The sequence below is a fragment of the Polistes fuscatus genome, unplaced genomic scaffold (assembly GCF_010416935.1).
Source record: "Polistes fuscatus isolate 324 unplaced genomic scaffold, CU_Pfus_HIC Scaffold8, whole genome shotgun sequence".
Classification (NCBI taxonomy): Eukaryota; Metazoa; Arthropoda; class Insecta; order Hymenoptera; family Vespidae; genus Polistes; species Polistes fuscatus.
The window spans coordinates 5,997,272-6,016,672 of NW_025113162.1; the positions used below are offsets into that span (position 1 = coordinate 5,997,272).

General features: G+C 38.4%; 1 protein-coding gene across 24 annotated transcripts in view; it reads right to left on the reverse strand.

Moving 5' to 3' along the window:
• The window catches only part of LOC122524814 (uncharacterized protein CG43867), a 134,726-nt gene that overhangs the window by 9,882 nt on the left and 105,443 nt on the right, over window positions 1-19,401 (reverse strand). For all 24 annotated transcript variants that reach the window (XM_043647262.1, XM_043647271.1, XM_043647276.1 and 21 more), the window contains exons 3-4: window positions 6,357-6,419; window positions 59-226 (exon numbers count right to left, since the gene is read on the reverse strand). In XM_043647262.1, coding sequence (XP_043503197.1) covers window positions 59-226; window positions 6,357-6,419 — 231 coding nt within the window. The remainder of the gene's footprint in view (window positions 1-58; window positions 227-6,356; window positions 6,420-19,401) is intronic.

Genomic DNA, 19,401 nt, shown 5'->3' on the forward strand with positions numbered 1-19,401 from the left:
TATAAACGTGTTTACCGGTATGAATAACGATAATCTAATAAGAAAAATGATTACTCACCTGTTCCTCGACCTGGGTCTCTAATTTCGAGATGCAAGCACATCGAACGTCCTCGAGCTTTTCATTCTGTGTGCCGGAAGTTGACGGCAACGAATGAGGCGGAGAACCAACGCCGGATGTGCTCAGGCAGTATTCACCCTTCACCAGCCGCTCCTCCATCATCCGTACCTTAGAAATACAACTGTCATGTTTCTCTTTCTCTTCTATTTAATTACTTAACGAATCTATTTTTCTATCCATTCCCACAATTGGTAATTCTAAACGACCAAGAAAGGGAAAGAAAGAAAACTAACGAAAAAAACAAAAGAAGTGAACAAGATGAACGCGCGTACGCACACTCCGCGGTACTCATCGAAGGGCTACCCGCGTGCGGGTAGCGTGTCTTTGCGTGCTACCCTCGTGCACCCCTTTCTAAACGTGCTTTTCGGTTCCGTAGCAGCTGTCAAAAATCGATATCGCCTTAACGCTCGACGTAAACCGACGCAGAACAGCGACAGAGTTGCGTCCACTAGTACAAGGGGAGTATATATATATATATATATATCGAGAAAATCAATACGCTCACGATAAAATCCTCCGACCGATGAATGTTTTCCTCTCGTTTCCTCCATGCGTCTTCTAATATCGATATTTCATTCTTTCTTTTCTATACTTTAATCCATCTTTTTAACCCTCAAAGATATTTCAGAACGATACAATCATACACGCGGAGTAAAATCGATAAACTTTCTTTCTTATATATTATGTTTAAACAACAAAAAGGTATTCCCTTGTAGATCGTAGGAACCCTTTCAAGTTCACACTTAGTTTCTCGAGTACCCTCGAATGAGAGGACTAATGATAAAAAGGAGAAAAACGAGGAGAGTACCCAAGTCCTGTCGTTTCCCACGAACGTTTTGCAACCCCTTTTTCATTTGAGAGAGAGAAAGAGTGAAAGAGAGAGAGATACAAAGAGGGTTGGTTGGAAGGATAGGCAACCCCACGCGTTGTTCATCTTTCTCTCTTCCTCCTTTCATTTCTACACCCCATCTCGTCGTATTTCCCTTCGATTAATCGTTCTAGAAGGTATTAAAACGAATCCCCAAAACTCGGTCCAAGCCTTACCCAAATTCTGAGGAGCCATGGTAACTGATCGATCCTAGTTCCTACTTTGTTTTCTCAAATTTCAATTAATTTTCTAATGTAAAGATAAACAAACAAACAAAATGCACAATATACGATTAGATTTAAAACGTTGTTTTAACTGAATACATCGATCACTACTTTTGAACGAACAATTATTCGAGATAGTCAACAACAAACGACGAGGACAAAGAAGATGAAATTGATGATGATGATGATGATGATGACGATGATGAAGAAGATGAAGAAGATGAAGAAGAAGAATAAGAATAGAACCGTGCTGGTTTCGAGATCGAAGCAAACTGAACGAACTCGAAGTACATAAACCGCGGGGGTTTCCTAGAGGCGGTGAGTCACGTTGGCTTCTGGCCAATGGGAGAATCGATGGTGATACCGTAGGAGCCGTATGCATACACGCGGCGCACACCATCATCCTCTGACGAGACGATGACCCTGAGAGAGAAAGAGAGAACAAGAGAAAATGGGAGAAAGAGAATCGGGGAGAGCCAAAGTCGTCATTTCTCTCTCTCCCTCTCTCTCTCTCTCTCTCTCTCTCTCTCTCTCTCTCTCTTTATCTTTAACGACGACAAGACCTACATGCATGCGCGTCTCTTCTTTGCTCGACGCGACTATATTCAGTCGTAGCCAATCATGATGATCTGTTCAAATGCAAGCTTCGATGAAAGTCAAGGACGCTGATTGGACATGTCACTGACCTACTCGCGTTAACGATAACATCTTAAAGGGAAACATTGTCGAATGAAAGCTTTTTTCAAGATTATAAACTCTTGACAACTTTGATGATAACTTCGAACCCTTTTCCTGTTTGATCGAAAAAGACAGGAGTCTCCTGAGATAAGGCATGATGTGGGTGGGAAGGGGAGGGGGAAGAGTCGGAAGGAAGGAAGGAAGGAAGGAAGGTTAGAGATACTGCAAGCTACGGAAGCTGCCTTGAGATTTATCGATTTGTGCTATCCATGGTGAAGCGTAGACTTGCGTGGGAGACTCCACGATGATTATAAGAGGGAAGAGGTTAATGAGGAAGAGACAAACGGACAAAGATGGAGAATATATGTATGCGTTAAAGTAGACAGAACAAAAGAAATTAATTGGAAAATCGTTAAAATTCATTAAAATAAGTACGAACGAAAATAACCCGATGTGTATCAACTATCACCACCATCAATCCGTGAACACCCTTTTTCCCTCTCTCTCTCTTTCTCTAGCCCACGTGGCTCGTGCACGCGACTAAATCACCCTTCTCTCTCTTTTACTTTTACTTTACAATCGTAAAATAAAGATTGTCGGAATATTCGAGGGAAAACATTCCAACGTGACAATTCGATAATAAAGCTTTTTTACATACAATTTAAATCGCCGAAATGTTCAGAGATTATCTCTCAAGCATCATTCAATTGTGCCGAGATATTTGGCAGTATATATTGAATAAAGACATACAAAAATAAAACCCTGAATTCTTTCAATCGTACGAATGGAAAAAGAAAAAGAAATCGTTGTGGATAAAGAGTGAGGGGGTGAAAGTCGATGAGGAGTCGGCGTCGCACTGAAATATTTAAAGAGAGAACCTCGAGAACCTTCCTACTATTATTACTACTACTACTACTACTACTACTACTACTATTACTATTCTATTTACCATGGTAGTTTTTTACTAATACTAATAACATAGAACCCCATTACTGCAACGAACGAACAAAAAAAAAAGAAAAATAAGGGTAAAAAAAACAACGCCTAAACGTCTCTGCGTTATACGGGATGATTTATTTTGTTTGTTGTGTGGTGCGCGGGTGCTCACTCACTCACGGGAAGTGCAGTATTACTCACGAATTGGATTCTTGCCAATTCTTCTAAAAGTCGCGTCCCGTCGCGTCAAAAAGCCGACTGACTCGCCGTCGTTAAAGTCACAGAGAAAGACGCGTATATACACCGTAAATTGCCTCTTAAATGCTATTCTTTACGAAGCTTTTTTTTATTTTTTTTTTTATTTTTTTTATTATAATTTCTCTTTTTAGTTTTCGTCCGTGTGCGCGCCACCCTGATCGACGCGGGACAAAAGGACGTTTCTTTCAACGTGGGTTGGTTTTCTTTCTCCACACTTTTCTTTCTCTCTCGTGTTAAGTGTGTATTTTTATTTTATATATTTTAGGTACGCACACGCGTAAAATCAGCCATTTACAGAACAGAAAACAATTTGTGTTCCATTTTTAAACTTCGAAAATATTATAATATTCAAAACACGTTCGATCAATTTTTCTTTCATCGAAAATACAATTTTTACTCGCGTGCAAATCAAAATTAGATTAATAATAAATTTATCTAAGTTGCGAGAGAGAAAAATGTTTCTTCGAATAATAAACAATTGGTTTAAAAGGAGAAAAGAAAAGATAAGAAAAATTACGCGGTATTAATTATGAAAGAAACAAACGTAAGAGGCCAAGCATGGTGTACGCGAGGAGAATAATAATAACACAAGTGGCCAATGTACTCTAATTAAGATAATATCTGACGTATCAAAAGAATCTCTTTTTTAAAGTTATCGCTAGTAGAATGTAACTTAAGAGAAGGTTATAAACGTATTCACCGTATTGTGAATCACGAGTAGTGAATCACGAAAGACAGGGGAAATTGGAGCGACGATATGACCAGCTCTCTCTCTCTCTCTCTCTTTCTCTCTTTCTCGTTTGGATGAATTAACGAATTCGATGAAGAACTTTTTATAAACGGTTCAACGAGTAGGAAGAATACAAGTGATTCAAAAAAAATCATTCTCCCTCTCACTTTCTTTGTGCAAGTGCATACATACATATATATATACACACACACACACACCTAAATATGTACATCAGTATATACATGCATATGCGTGTGTGTTCAGTCTGCAAAACAAAGATAGGACAAGTGAAAAAAGCTTTTTACGTAAATTAAACGGGAAACACTTAAAGCTCGTAATTTCTTGATTACAATTCCTACTGTTTTACCTTTCATCAGTGTCACCTGCTAGTATCCATAATTCTCGAGGTGGTCAACTAACTCTTGGATCGTTTGAATAAGAGACTTTCACGATAATTTACAACCGACGGGAATTGATTTTAATCGGTATTTTTATCGGATAGGATAGTTAGAAAAATATGAAAACTATCGCGAGTATAACACGTGACCGTGGTTCGCGACTCTTAAGACGGAATTTCGAGGTCATAACAAAACGGCGGTCTCGTCGGCCGCTTCGTCGGCCATCTTACTCTCCTCTCTTTCTCTTTCTCTTTCTCTTCGTGCTTCTCTCGTGCTTCTCTCGTACTCTCTCTCTCTCTCTCTTTCTCTCTCTCTCTCTCGTGTTCTCTTGCTCTCTTCCTTCTCTCTTTCTTTTGCTCGAAGAGAGACGGCAAGAGAGACAAAAATCAATGCCAGCCTAACATGCGCCCTGCCTGACACAGAATTTACCCGCGAGAGTACCAACCGATACGATACGATACTACTACTACTACTACTACTACTATTACTATACTACTACTATTATTATTACTATTATGAATTAATTCAATGGAAGCTAACGAGTGTATATTTTACCCGCGATTTTTATATCATTTTTAATACAAAATTATTCCAAACACGTAACTCGTTCTCGAAATGTGCATGCATTGTTTGATCATTACTTTTTTTTTTTTTTTAAATTAAATTGATTTATTATATTTTTCATTTCTTTTTTAAATTTGATAATAAATATTAGATTTATTACGATTAAAACGATTACTCCATTTTATAAACAACATGTACTTTGTGTTTTATAAAAGAAAAGAAAAAAAGAAAACAACGATCGTAATAAAAAAAAAACATCTGTTCAAAAATCGATGCAAAATAGCGTCGATAAGGTGGTCCTCTTTAATATCGGAAATTGGATAACAGATCGGTAGAAATAAATTGGGGAAACTAAATGCCCCGTGCCCGATACGTTGCCATCTGTTGGTAAGTTCTAATTTCGTCGGGTGATATTTTCCATGGGTACGAGAGAATTTGGATCAGTCGGTAAGAATGGTGAGTGACTGTATGGAGGTAATAACTTGTGCACAAGTACAAATCGATGAAATCGAAAAGAAAGAGAAAGAAAGAGAATGAGAAAAGGGGGGTTGGGAGTGTGGGGGGTAAAAAAGCTCAAAGTGGATTGAAAGTTCCTCGTCGGTAATACAGAATGGTATCGAACGTTCGAACAAATATTTCCAATGATCAAGGAAACTCTCATAGATACACTTTGTTAGATTTTCACGAGTGGTCTATCGGACATTTAATTCCACTTGTGACATAATTCCGATATTGACGAGAAATTGTTTGTTATACGATTAGATGATATTGGATTCGGTATTACAGTACGAATGAAAAGATCAAACAAATCTAAGGAGGATGGGGGAGAAAAGACAAACGAATAAAAATTCTCAATCGCAAATTCGTTTTCGAATGAAAAACGTGTTCAACGAGTAGAGAAGATAGAAAAGAAATATAATAATTCAGCATAAGAATAATATAAAGAATAGAGGAGAGGAAAGAAAATGGGAACCCCGCTCGTTTTCGATGAATTATTTATATTCCCTCGGAAGTCTCGGGATAAAATTCAGTAATTATTTCAAACAAATCGTTGCGAAGAAAGAGAGAGAAAAAGAAAGAGAAAGAGAAAGAAGAAGAATTAGTCGAGCGAAAAAATGGCGTAGCAATTTTCCGAGCTAACTCGTACTCGTTGTAACTGACATTAATACTATATGTATTATTTACGGTTAAGGGAAAAAGGAATAGAAAGAAAAAAAGAGAGAGAGAGAGAGATAGAAAGAGAGAAAGAAAATAGTAGCAGCACTTGAATGTCTTTTTACGGTCGATTGTTCTCGAGCAGTCTGTCTGTCGCTACTTCACGCAAGAGAGATTCATCGTGAGAAACACTCTCAACAAATTTTTCTACACCCGATTAAATCCACTCGTTTCTCGCTTCGAACCCGACCCAATGTTTACTCGTGTTCATCCAACTCGAACGATTTCTCGCAAACTCTTCCAACGGAGTATATATCTCCTATCAATGAACGACACGAACTCTTCTACAAATCCTTTCTTTCTTTCTTTCTCTTTTATTCTCTTTCATTCTCTTCCCTTTTTATATTATACTTTTAGTTAATATTACCTTATCCTCCGCTTCATCGGCTCTGCCCTCGGCCTCCAAGACACGCTGCTCGAGCTCCGAGAGCTAAAACAAAAAAAGAAAAATAATCATTTTCATTAGTCGGATCGTTTAGAATGAAAAATAATCTTGTCGGTAAACGGGAAGGAAAGTTTTTTTTTATATAAAAAGAAAAAAGTGTAAAAAATGAAACTTAAACGTAACGCTTTGTTTTTTACATATTTATATATATAAATAAACGCACACATATATTACATTATATATTTAATGTGTAATATATAAGGGATGATTTATATATATAGTGTATATCTAGAGACAGTATTTTTCCTCTAGAAGAAGAGTGCGTCGACCCTTTCGGCTCGACTGTTTTCCACTCTCTCTCTCTCTCTCTCTTTCTCGTGACACGTCATTCACCTTTCCTTCCACGACGCGGAAAAGTTTCATCAAACTTGCTTAAGACCACCGGCGTGTCACGTACTAGGCGCCTCCTGACGAGAGTTTAATGGATACGCCGGACTTAAGCAGCTCCTGAGCCTGGCTTAATCCAGCTGAGATTGATATATGTATGTTATGGCGAATATCCCAAGCATTATCCTTACCGAAGTATCATCCCTTATAACTTTCCTTTTGTTAGCGGAGTGTAAAAACAGTGATGGAAAGAGAAAGAGTGATATAGGATAATTTTGGAAACTGATATCGGGTTACTAATCTTTTTCGAATAAACAACAAAATATAGAAATAAATAATAGAGGATAATTTTAATCGATGCATTCATCGGTTAATTTCATTTTTAATGGCATTCAATTTATCTCGACGTCGAAATGTTAAATATCTCGTTAAGTATTGACATTTCGATAAACTTGGATTAGTACTTTTAAATACGGAACAATAAAAAGTGATCGATTGGTTAAATGAGAGAAATTAGATTGCATTAAAGAATAAAGTGCAATTGTACATCTGACCTGGTGTATTCATACGAAAAATAAGGTCATATAGGAAATTAGGACGTATTATCACGTCATATGATTTTCTTCTCTCTATCACTTTTCTTTTTTTTTTTTTAATTTTTATTTAAAAGATAGCAGTAATTTATCTCAATTTTTTCATAATCAACTAGTATACGTTATAATTAGTAATATCATTTAATATCTTTCTTATGATACAAATGCTTTTATATGAATAAAACATTTATAACAGTATATTAATGTACTTTTACATGCATGTTCATTTACTACACTGTAAACAAGGGGTATTGTCGTTGCTCTTTGAGCATACGCAAACGTTTACGTACCGCATAATAAACTACCCTAGCAATAACATCTCTCCTCCACCATCACCACCACCACCACCACCACCACTTTAAATGAGATAGAACAAGGAACGTCCAACGACGAGCAGTTTGCATATACTGCATAAAGACTTGCTTATATCACTACGTAAATTATCGTTAAATCCTTTTCAGTGTGTTAAGTTATTTTCCTCGTGGTTTCCAGATGGTCGAAAGAATGAACGTAAAGTAAAGTAATGTAATGTAAGGTAAGGTAAGGTAAGGTAAAGTAAGGTAGACAATAAATTACCTGAGCATTGTATTAACATTTAAATGTGAAATAAAATTTGTATAAACTACATGATACCGGTAAAGAGTAGATTTTGTTTCGCAACGAAAAAAAAGAAAAGAAAAAAAAGAAAAAAAAACCACAGAAAAAAGCAATACAATGAAAAAAGTCGCTCGTTCGGAACGAGTAATATCCGGCATAGGCAATTAACTCATTAGTTTTAAACGATAAAGAGCTACTTCGGTTTCTATTCGGTTTAAGTATCGTGGGCTATTTCTGCGAGGGAACGAACGAACAGAATCGATTATCAAGGACGCGAAATGGAATGTTCATTTTTATAATCGACCAACTTTAAATCGTATTTCTAAGAACAATTGTTTTTTTTTGTTCGTTTCCTGATAGAAATGTATACGTGTATGTATATATATATATATGTATGTGTGCGTGTGTATGAGTGAGAAAAAGAGATGGATCGAGTTCCGTCAGTATACCGGGTGATTAATTGAAACGGAGGTTAATCTATGGGTCGAGGTCCTCCTTTAAGTGCAATTCATAACGTCCCAAGGGTTAACCACGAAATACTTTTAACTTGCTATTCCGCCGCCGAAAGAGTCAACGAGATATGGCAAAGGAGTCCGGGGTTCTCTCTTTCTCTCATTCTTTATTTCGCGTTGAACGTAATGCGATATCGTTGTTGTACAAAAGTTCAAAGAAAGCGACCGTTAGTTACGAGCTATTTCAAATTTCCCGCCATTTGTTGTTCTTTTTAAAATCCTCTTCCAGCGAGAAAAATATTTAACCATCCTTAAGAGTTCGTTCTAATCTCGTAAGAAAAGGATTAAATAACGACTAATGATGTTTCAAAATTAGTAATAGTAGTAGTAGTAGTAAGGCTATCGTTAATAGGTAGAAAAAGTAAAAGTCGTCAGAAAATAGAAGGAAAGACAGATTGAGAGAGAGAAAATCTGGGTCAATGTAATTTACCGCGGTATCTATGCAATTTCCTTTCCCCCTCACCCCCGTCATGCTTTCTCTATCTCCCAAGGGGAAAACCCAGGGGCAATGGTGTTGTTGTTGTTAGTGTTAGTATTGGCGGTGATGGTGATGGTGGTGGTGATGGTAGTGGCACCACCTTGCTACCCTTTTCCGTCTGAAATAATTAATATACAAGGCACGAGAGAGCGATACGCGAGAGCAGGAGAAGATGGAGTACGAGGAATGAGAGAGAGAGAGAGAGAGAGAGATTCCAAGGGTCGTCTCTTTGGGTAACCCATAGATACACGCAAGAGAAAGTGTATGCTTGTACGAGCAAGTAAGCAAGCAAGCAAGCAAGCAAGCAAGAGAAAGAGAAAAAGAGAAAGAGCTTTATACCGAGGCAAAGCGTAACTCACGAGGTGCTAATGGTTCGCGTGAGTGAACTGCTGCTAACCACCGTAAATGGACAGAAGGTAGAGAGAGAGAGAGAGAGAGAGAGTACAGTTCATCGTGTGAGCACGAACGATTCATGTAGGTACTCTGTAGAAGAACGACTAGCAAGCGATGCAGCAGTAGCAGCATCAGCATCATCAGCAGCAGCAGTAACAGTAATAGCAGCAGCAGCAGCAGCAGCAGCAGCAACAGCTAGTAGCAGCACGCTGCATTTCACAGGGGACCACATACGGTCTAATGGAATTTCATCGAAAATATGACAAGTCCTGTCTACCCCTTGAGGTTACCATTCGAGAGTTAACCGTATCGTCATATTCGTCCTTTGATGTCGGTCTACTTAATCTCTCAGTGAATCGTAAATTGAAAGATTGTGGGAGAGGTAGAAAGAAAGAAAGAGATAGAGAGTGTTCATTAATATTACAGGTTGGTCTAATAAATACAAAATACTAGTATTATTTATTTAAATATAAACAAAATAATCAACTTGTTGGAGAACCATAGGCAGAAGGATCGCAGTAATATTTGATCGGTCAACACTATTACTATTTATTTAGTTATATATAAAATACTAAAAATTTCGAAAGATAAATTTGTATTATTAGCTAATCCAATACACAAGTTATCTCTCTCTCTCTCTCTTTCTCGATTTCCTTTTATTTTCTGTTAAATAACAGATCCCGAAGAAAAATCTTTGTTATAAGAGTAAATGAAGCAAAGAGAGTAGCTAAGCTAGCTAGCTCTAAGGTATTATCGCAAAATCCTCCCTCCCCTTTTCTTAACCGTTCTCCACCTTCACAACTACCCTCCTCCTCCTCCTCCTCCTCCTCCTCTCATCCTCCTTTAGTTCTCTCAGCTTTCTCTCTTACTTTAGTGCCCCGTGTGGTGTGTGCGACAGGATTGGAGTAACATAAATTCCCAGGCGCACAAAGGGAACGAAATTCAAGAAGGTACGATGCTTTATGTTCCACATCACGCGAGCCACCGATAACATTAACGAACCAATCCCTGCTGCCGAGTTATCCGGCCACGCTTTCCATCCAACTCCTTCCATTCCCCCACCCCCGTCCCCCTCCAGCCCTCAGTTCCTACCCTTTAACCTCTCTTCGAATCGCGGAACTTTGTCGAGTGGAAGAAGGGTTCGTTATCGTTTCAGGACTCCCGCATTCGTCGTATTCTTATATACCTATCGCTTTGTTTTTTTTTTCTTTCTTTTTCTTCCTTTCTTTCTTTATTTCTCTTTCATTTCAACTAAGGTAAGCTCCTACCGCTTACTTCTGCGCTATCCAAAGAGAGCTTGAAGTATGCGCTTCCTTCTCGTAACTAACGTGTTTCGAGTTCTACGCACGCGATATCTAAACTAACGATATCAAGTTCTTACATTGTTAAAAACGAGCCAGAGATCTGTATCGTGTTACTTGCTCTCTCTCTCTTTCTCTCTCTTTCTTTCTCTTTATCTAATTTCTGTTAAGATCGTGACTTAGCGATTAGCATTTAGCTTCCTTAACACGCGTCACTCGTTGTTCTCTTTCTTGTCTTGAAAGGTCATTCCCATTAATCTAAGCCGTTCCCGTTCCTATCACAGATTGACACGACACGGCGGGATCAATCTGTGGGATTTTGTTCCCTTTCCTTTTTTTCCTTTTCTTTTTTTGCGTGTCAAGAAGGATTTATCTCTACTTTTTACCCTCTCATTCTCTCTCTTTCTCTGGCTGTCTCTAATGACAAGTATCGGAGAAAGTGAGTGAGATATGAAAGATAAGAAAGGATGATACGATCCGAAACATATCGTACTACTATTGCAATAGCTATCACTGGATGTGTGTAGGAATTGGCGGCCGTCAACGTAGCTGTCGTCCCACGTCAAGCTACAGATCGAATGCAAATACGATATAACGAGATACGTCGGTTTAGAGGGTGCCGTTTCGACTGCAGAATCCAATATGTCGATACTCCTGGCTCAAATTATATTACCCATTCCTTCCTATCTCTGTTCATTCTACATATCAGCAGTAGCGTTCGTGTTACAAGACGAATTATATTCACGTTCCAACATGCAAACCCTGTTTCCACCGCACTGGTCGTTTGCAATTTTTATTATTATTTTTTGTTTTTTTTTCTTTTTTCTTCATTCTTCCCCTTTTGTTTCAGTTTCATTCATTATTTCATATTTTCTATTTCCTTTATAACCTCGTCGTCGTCGTCGTCGTACGATCAACGTTAACGATCTACCTAATTTGTAGCAAGAATATAATAATATTTCGTTGTGAAGATAAAAAAAATGTACACGGGCGGTGGGAGGGAGCGAGGAGGAGGGAATTTTATTATTTCTTTATTCATATCTTTTTTTTTCTTTCCATCAGTTTCAAATATTTTCCGAAGGGGGGAGGGGGAAAAGAATAAACGAGGGCGTGGCCGTGTTCACGAACATTTGTCTTCCGAAATGTATACGATTCGTTTTTCGCACGCTATATACGGAGTAACGATCGGTACTACTATCGACGAAGAAGAAGAATAAGAAGAATAAGAAGAATAAGAGAAGTAGCAGAGAATCGTTCAATTTTTCCTTCCTTTTCCTCCATCCTTTTTTTTCTTCTTCCAACGGTAAAGAATAACGACAGAGAGAGAAAAGGGAAAGAAAGAAGTAAAAGAAAAATATTCACGGGGGTGGTGGTGGTGGTAGTAGTAGAAATATCACGCCCTCGCGAATTTCCCTTCGGATATTGCCGCCTTCTGTCGTACATTTCGGATTGTAGAAAAAGCAAACTTAAGTCCTGACGACAGTTTGAGAGATCCTCGTAGCATCCCCTTTGCGGCTAATGTACCTCTCTATTTCTCTCTCTCTCTCTCTCTATTTCGTTTTCCTTTTGGTAAAACCCTCAGCCCTTTACACGTCCCTCTCTCTCTTCACCCTCGTGGTAGTAGAGACTGTTGCGAGACGCAACTTCAACTACGGGAACCGCACGCGAGAGAAGACCGTCCGCATTAGCAAGGACGTTTCTACTTCTATTTCTCTTTCTCTTTTGCTACCCTATGCGTGTAACCTCTTCCTCAAGCTCCTCCCTTTGCCCGTCCCTCTCGTGTTCCCTCTCGGCACCAGATGTTACTAACTGCACCCTCTCCGTGATGAGATCGAATCGTTTCCCTTCCAGGTTCCACTATTTTCCTCTCTTTCATTCTCTCTTTTTCTATTTCTTTTTCTCTTTCTCTCTTTCTCTCTCTCTCTCTCTCTTGATATCCTTTATACGCTTATTCGTCTCTTTCTCAAAAAGGTCTACCAACTTTCGGAAGCATTTCTTTTATTTGCCAGAATGAGTCGAGCTCGGATCCACGAAAAATGGATATCTTTCTTCGTAATGATCCTCCTTACTTCTCCTCCCCCTTTTTCTTTTTCTTCTTTTTCTTCTTTCTTCTTATTCTACTTCTCTACGTTGAAAGAAAGATAATCGAGTATATCCTTTCTTCTTTAGTTGGCTGTCATATTTGATACGATGGATTTATCCTCGACTCGTACTACTTAATATCTAATACCTATATTCTACCCTCGTGCGTGGAATAATATTTATCGTCTGACTATTGACGTCCCTTACTACTACTACTACTTCTTCTTCTTCTTCTAAATCATCCGTTTATCATGCTTTATCACCAAAGTAGAAAATATTATCGTTAACGTTTTCCTCCACGATCGAGAAAATAATCACAAACGTTAACGTAACGTTTTGTGTGGACGGTAGAACGTACAATGAGAAGGAGGATTAGGGAAGAGGAGGTGGAGGAGAAGGAAGGAAGAATATTGCAAGGGCGTTTATACGAGCATGAACAAACAAAACAACAACGCAACAGAGCAATATCAGCAGTGTAGTAACACCAGCAACATTTCTACCAAATTCCTTCCTTATTCCTAAGAGACTTGTATGTATTAATTATTTGGCTAAGAAACGAGCCAGAGAAGGAGGTGAAGTCACTAGAGAGAACTGACTACTAGTCCGTACTATACCCTAACGAGATATCCAGATTTTCTCGGCTACTTCACTTACATAGTGTAACCCTACCAACCAGTTTCCATCGTCTTGGGAACTTTAGAAATTACCGTTGGAGCTTCTGAGATCGTCGTCCGATTTGCGTTTCCATCGGATCGTCCCAAAAACCGCATTTCTACTCTGCACAATCCCATTCTTCCACTCACACACACACATACACACACTTACAAAGACAGATACGCATTTACACAGACATATCCTTTACTTTCAAACCCTATTTCCAAACTACGTGAAAATATTTCTCTTCTCTTCTTACTTTTTTCTATTCTCATATGTATGCGTATTATATAGCGATGGTTTAACGAAATTGATTATACCCAGTGAGTAGTAGAGATCGACGATAAGTCAGACGGTAGTTCAAAATAAGCTACTACTTTCGCATTGTCAGAATTTATGTATTATACAGTACGATTTAAACGATCCTTCCACGAGAGAGTAATATTACCCTCTTACATGTGAATTCATTCTCTCTTTCTCATATATATACACACACACACACATATATATATAATACATAGAGAGAGAGAGAGAGAGAGAGAGACATGCATACAAGCAAAGATGTAATACCAAATTAATGGTAACTTAAATTCAGCGTTTTACGGCGATTGCAGATTGCAGAGTTAGTTCTCGGGTCGCTTCGATGCTTATGGCCATTTAGAAAGCCGTAATCGTAAGGTTGCCATTTCAGAGACCAAAAGAGAGAGAGAGAGAGAGAGAAAATTTATCGCGCATGACGACTCACTAACGTATCGCGTTTCTCGCGAAGTAATTATCCAACGATTGGCAAATCTCGTAAAATAAAGAAAATCGAATCGATGCGACGACCCCCCCCCGCTCCCTGTTAAGGGTTGCGACGGGAAATAAGCGGACAGAGACAGGGGACAGGGGAAAGACGGGATTTCTGTAGATACGTCGATTACGTTTAGTTACTACTATTTATCGGGATACTCAATCGAATTGAAAAGCAATCGAATTGAAAAGATAGTTATCCTGTCGTATGTTTCCTTATCTTTCCTATCGTCCTGTTTTCTCCCATCCCATTTTTGTCTTTCTTTCTTTCTTTCTTCTTTTTCCTTCTATTCGTATTCTTTCCGTTGTATCCTAACGTCGGAGATAAAAAGGAAAAATACGTAAAAAGAAGAAAAAAAGAAAAAAGAAGTCGGTATAGCAAACTGAAGGAAAAGTTTCCCTCAAGAGAGACAGAGAAAGAGAAAGAGAAAGAGAGAAAGGGAAAAACGTGCATTAATTATTCGAGAAAGGAATCGCAAAGGGAAAGAAAGGGAACATTCCAAGATAGAAACTGCCGTGAAAACGAATAAGTCAGGCTCGAAGTATTCCGTGATTTCTCTCAAAAGATTCTTTTGCTCCCCCTCCCCTCCTCCTCCTCTCTCTCTCTCTCTCTCTCTTACACACCTTTCACCGGTGTCACTTACATTTTCACGCGTTTATGTAAAGTGTCTACTTGAATAAAACAAAAAAGGGGAATAGGAGGTAAGAATTTGAATATACCATCATACTATATCTGGGAGGTGGCGAGGGAAGGGGGGGGAGGGAGTGGAGGGGTGTTGTGTAAACGTACTTTGTTTGATCTTCCGCATTAATAAGTTCCTAATTACTTGGGAAAACGGGATTAGTAAGTAATTAGCAAATACGGATATGCCGATCTCTCTCTTCTTGGTAAGAGCCGAGCAGCAAACAAACCCCCAAGGGAACGATATTCAAATTTAATAATGTTTCAACTAATTGCCCAATGCGAGAGAGACTTGATCACCAGATTACACCACCACCACCATCACTCCCACCCCCAACCCCATCATCCCCCACCCCTTCCTTTTCCTATCATCGATTTGCAATGTGGTACGATAATTAATTGCTACAATCGAATTCGCCATAGATACAACAACGCGTTTCACTGTTATTATTGTTGTCGTTGTCGTTGTCGTTGTTGTCATATTGATGGGAGGAGACTGATATCGACTGACTATCAATTTTATGATTAAAATGTTTGTCACTTTGTCGTTGCGTTATCTTTTATCGCGAGATGAAACGTTCGAACGCGCAAATCATTCTCGTACAAATGTAACTATTCTCGTATTTTGCATACGTGTGTTGTGTTGTTGCTGTATCTACCTGTAACCATTAATATTTTACATCGGAAAACAATCCGATTCGCAGAGAGAATGATAAAACATCTCGAATTTCTTTTACAAATGGAAGTTGAAACAACGTACGAGAAACGTGAAATCATAAATGTTCGATTTTTCTTTTCGCGTTTTATCTCGAAAGAAAGATTTGTATTATATAATATATTTTCTTCTTTTTTTGTTGTTATACGAAATGTAAAAGGTTGCTTGAAAATTACATTGGAGGCTAAAGCTTTTTGTTTAATTTGTCTATATTTTCTTTTTCAAACATCAAATCCGTTTAAATCTGTGCAATATGAGGATCAAAAAAAACCTATACAGTGATATACAGAGAGATATATATCGGAGGAGGGGGACTGGGGATGAGGGGTTTTATTATCGGTGCCGTTACAACGTCATCATCCTCGTCGTCCCCGTGATTGTCGGAGTGCCATCGACGTTATTGTTATTGCATTCGCAGTGCATCCAGCTAGAGGATGCATCCTACTACGTGCACCTCAATTCCCAGATGCAATTCGCCTAACGGCGGAAGGCCCCCTCGACATTCTCGTGTCGTCTCTCCTGCCGTTTATATTTTCAACCCCATCCTCTATATATATATATATACATGTATATGTGTGTGTGTGTGCGCGAAATAAAGATAGAAAGCACGAGTGTGTTGATGACTTCTATTTTTTCTGTTTCTTTTTTTTTAATTCTTTCATATAAAATTTTAAATTGTAACCTCAGCAATTGGGTTAAGTTTGAACGAGGAAAGGTAATAAAATTCTCAATGATCTAAAATGGGGTCAATTTGGTCAGCAAATTTTAATGAACAAATTTTCGTTTTAATCACAAGTAATAAATAACTTTCTTCATTCACATATCGTATATTATATTTGATTTTCTTGTTGCGTATAAATAAAAATCGCGAATATATCATTGGATTGATATTACGTTTAATTAATTTCTTTATTATTAATTCATTCTTTCTTCCCAATAAATAATTCTAGTCTCTCTATAAAAAAAAAACAAAAAAAAATACATAGTACAAAGAATTATTTTAAAAGTGGATTGGCTTAAAATGAATACAAAATTGTCGTTAAGAAGAATAAAACACGATACGATTCGGATAACCGAAGACGAGAATGAAACGACGAAAGCAAGCAAGCGTATAACCGATGCCGGAAGGGTGCTTTCGCTATTTGTAAGGGATTTGCGTAGGAGTGAGATACGTTTAATAAGTCCTTCGAAAACGGTTTGGGGAGTTTGGCGGGAGGAGGGAGGGAGGGAGGGTGGTGGTGGCGGTTTGGTAGTTGCCTCTTGAACAAAAGCTGTCTCCCATCTCTCTATCTACCTGGAGAAACTTTGCAAAGTCATATACAATGCAAGAAGTCATATCTTCTATATATATATACATACGTCTACACACATACACACACACATATGTACATATATATATAAATGTAGGTATATATATATATATATACGTCATACAGTATATTCCATGAAAGACTTATGTCAGCCCTCAGGGTAATTGTACGGATTGAAATATGCAAAGGAGAGCCCGTCTATAACCGCGACGAAACTTCCTCCAAGAAATTTTCGGTTCGCAGGAGACGAACACGAGAATGAGAACAAGAGGACAATGACGTCTTCAATATTCTCTCTCTCTCTCTCTCTCTATCTCTTGATACTTATGAAAACTCAACGTAAGAAGAGTTACGAGTAGAACGAGGAGAACGAAGTAATTAAGTCTCCCGGGTGGTATAAAACCAATCGATGTCCATCGACTCCTTTAGAAACGACCTATCCTTCTACTCCTCTTCCTTCGTTCCCTTTACGAGACCCCTAAAGTCTTTCAACTTCCTACGACGTAAACGAACTTTTCATACTAGCTCCTGGTTGACTTTTAATCGATTACAATCTTAAAGAACTTGTTACTTTGCCCTTTTCGAAAATTCCATACGCAAAGCTCATTAAATTGCAACAATTTTACCTTTAGAAAAAAAAAATAGAGGTAGAGAGGAAGATAGAAGAAGAGAGGAGGAGGAGGAGGAGGAGGACGAGAGGGGACGTGAATTTTTTATCTTTCGACGGTTTTAATGAAGAATAAGGAAAAAAATGAGGCAGGTAGGAGAGAAAGAGCGAATACTCTCTCTCTCTCTTTTTCTCTCTCTCTCGTGTTCTCGAGAATGGAAAGTCCAACGACATGGCTGGCACGCATTTTAATTTCGGCCTTGCTCGTGCCGCGAGGAATGCGTTTAATTAATAGAGCGGAGCTGCTGGCCGAAAGAGAGAGAACCAGAGAGAAATAGAGAGAGAAAGAGAGAGATAGAACGAACCATACCTAAACTTTGCGATTTATTCAAGTAGAAGTTGGATAACGTGCTATCCCATGAACGGTTCCAATGAGTTTTGCCAACTATTTATCGGTGAAAGTTTGTACAAAATTGAGGCCCCGAAAGATCCTTGCCAAAATTTTTAACATTTTCATTAAAAAAAAAAAAAATATATATATATATATATATATATTGGTGTATATAGGAATATTCATTCCGTAAGGATCTGGCTGAAAAATATTGTCACGTAACGCGCGTATATATTTGTTGTTCTTTGTTTCCATCATTCTCGTCAACGTTAATTCGTCGGCATAACTTTGCTGACCGTTTGCAAGAGAGGGTAAATTCATATACGACCGACATGTAACCAACATTCAGCAGCCCGTAACAGTCTGTAACGTACGGCAGCAGTTTTACAAGAGCAATTTTCATCGCGACGAAATTAGTTTCCATTTTTAATTAGCCCTCCAACTAGCATGTGAGATCGCAATACGCTCTGGTACGGTTCACCTACGGTGTATACGTGTATGTATGTATGTGTGTATCACATGTATATGGGTTGTATATATGTGTACGTATTAGATACGACGATGACGAAAACGTGCAGTTGGTAGAGGAAACGAGAGGTCCAAGTTGGTTCGTTCGTTCGTTCGTTGGTTGGTTCGTTCGTTGGTTGGTTCGTTGGTTCGTCGGACGTAACCGGCTAACACACGGAACACCCTTGGAAAATAATTCGTAAAAGCGTAGTCGATAGTCCGCAGGAGTGCCATAAAAGCGACATAAAGCTTTACGCGTTTTCTCTACGTCTAGACATCCGCGTTAATTACGCCGACTGTAATTAACGACGTATTAGTTATCACGACGATTCATCGCTTCTGTCTCACAGTTTTTCTTTTTTTCTTTTTTTTTTTCTTTTCTTTTTCTTTTATCTCTTCTCATCTTCTTTCACTTTTACTTTCAGACATACATAATGGCGACTATTTCTTCTCTGTTTCTTAAACTTTACTTTTTTCGAATCAATAAACGTAAACGATGATCGTTAATTTGGGGGATGTCTATAGAAAGAAAGAAAAAAAAAATAACGAAAGAACCTAAAAGGGGAAAAAGGACGAAAAATATAGGAGCATGGATGAGTGGTAGAAAAAAACAAAAAGAAAAAAGAAAAAAAGGGAAAAATAAACCCGCCGCGCGCAACGAAACGACAAACGTTCGTCGTAATAAATCTTCTTCAAAAGACAATTAAACTAAATCCCGCGAAGCTTTTATATACGCGTATTTTCGTCCGGAGTGGTGGTCGCGGCCGCACCGGTGGCCCCCGTCGCTCGTTCGGCTTTTCTTCGTGCAAAATAAATTCAACTAGAGAAAGTAAGATAGCGAACGTAAATTCTAGAAATAAATCGTATTGCCGTGGAAAAAAAAGGTAAGGGTGAGAAGAGTAGAATAAACTGTGAGAAAGAGAGAGAGAGAAAGAGAGAGAGAGAGAAGGAAAAAAAAAGAAAAAGAAGAAGAAGAAGTAGAAGAAGAAAGAGCAACAACATGTAAATCTAAGTGAACGTTTCGAG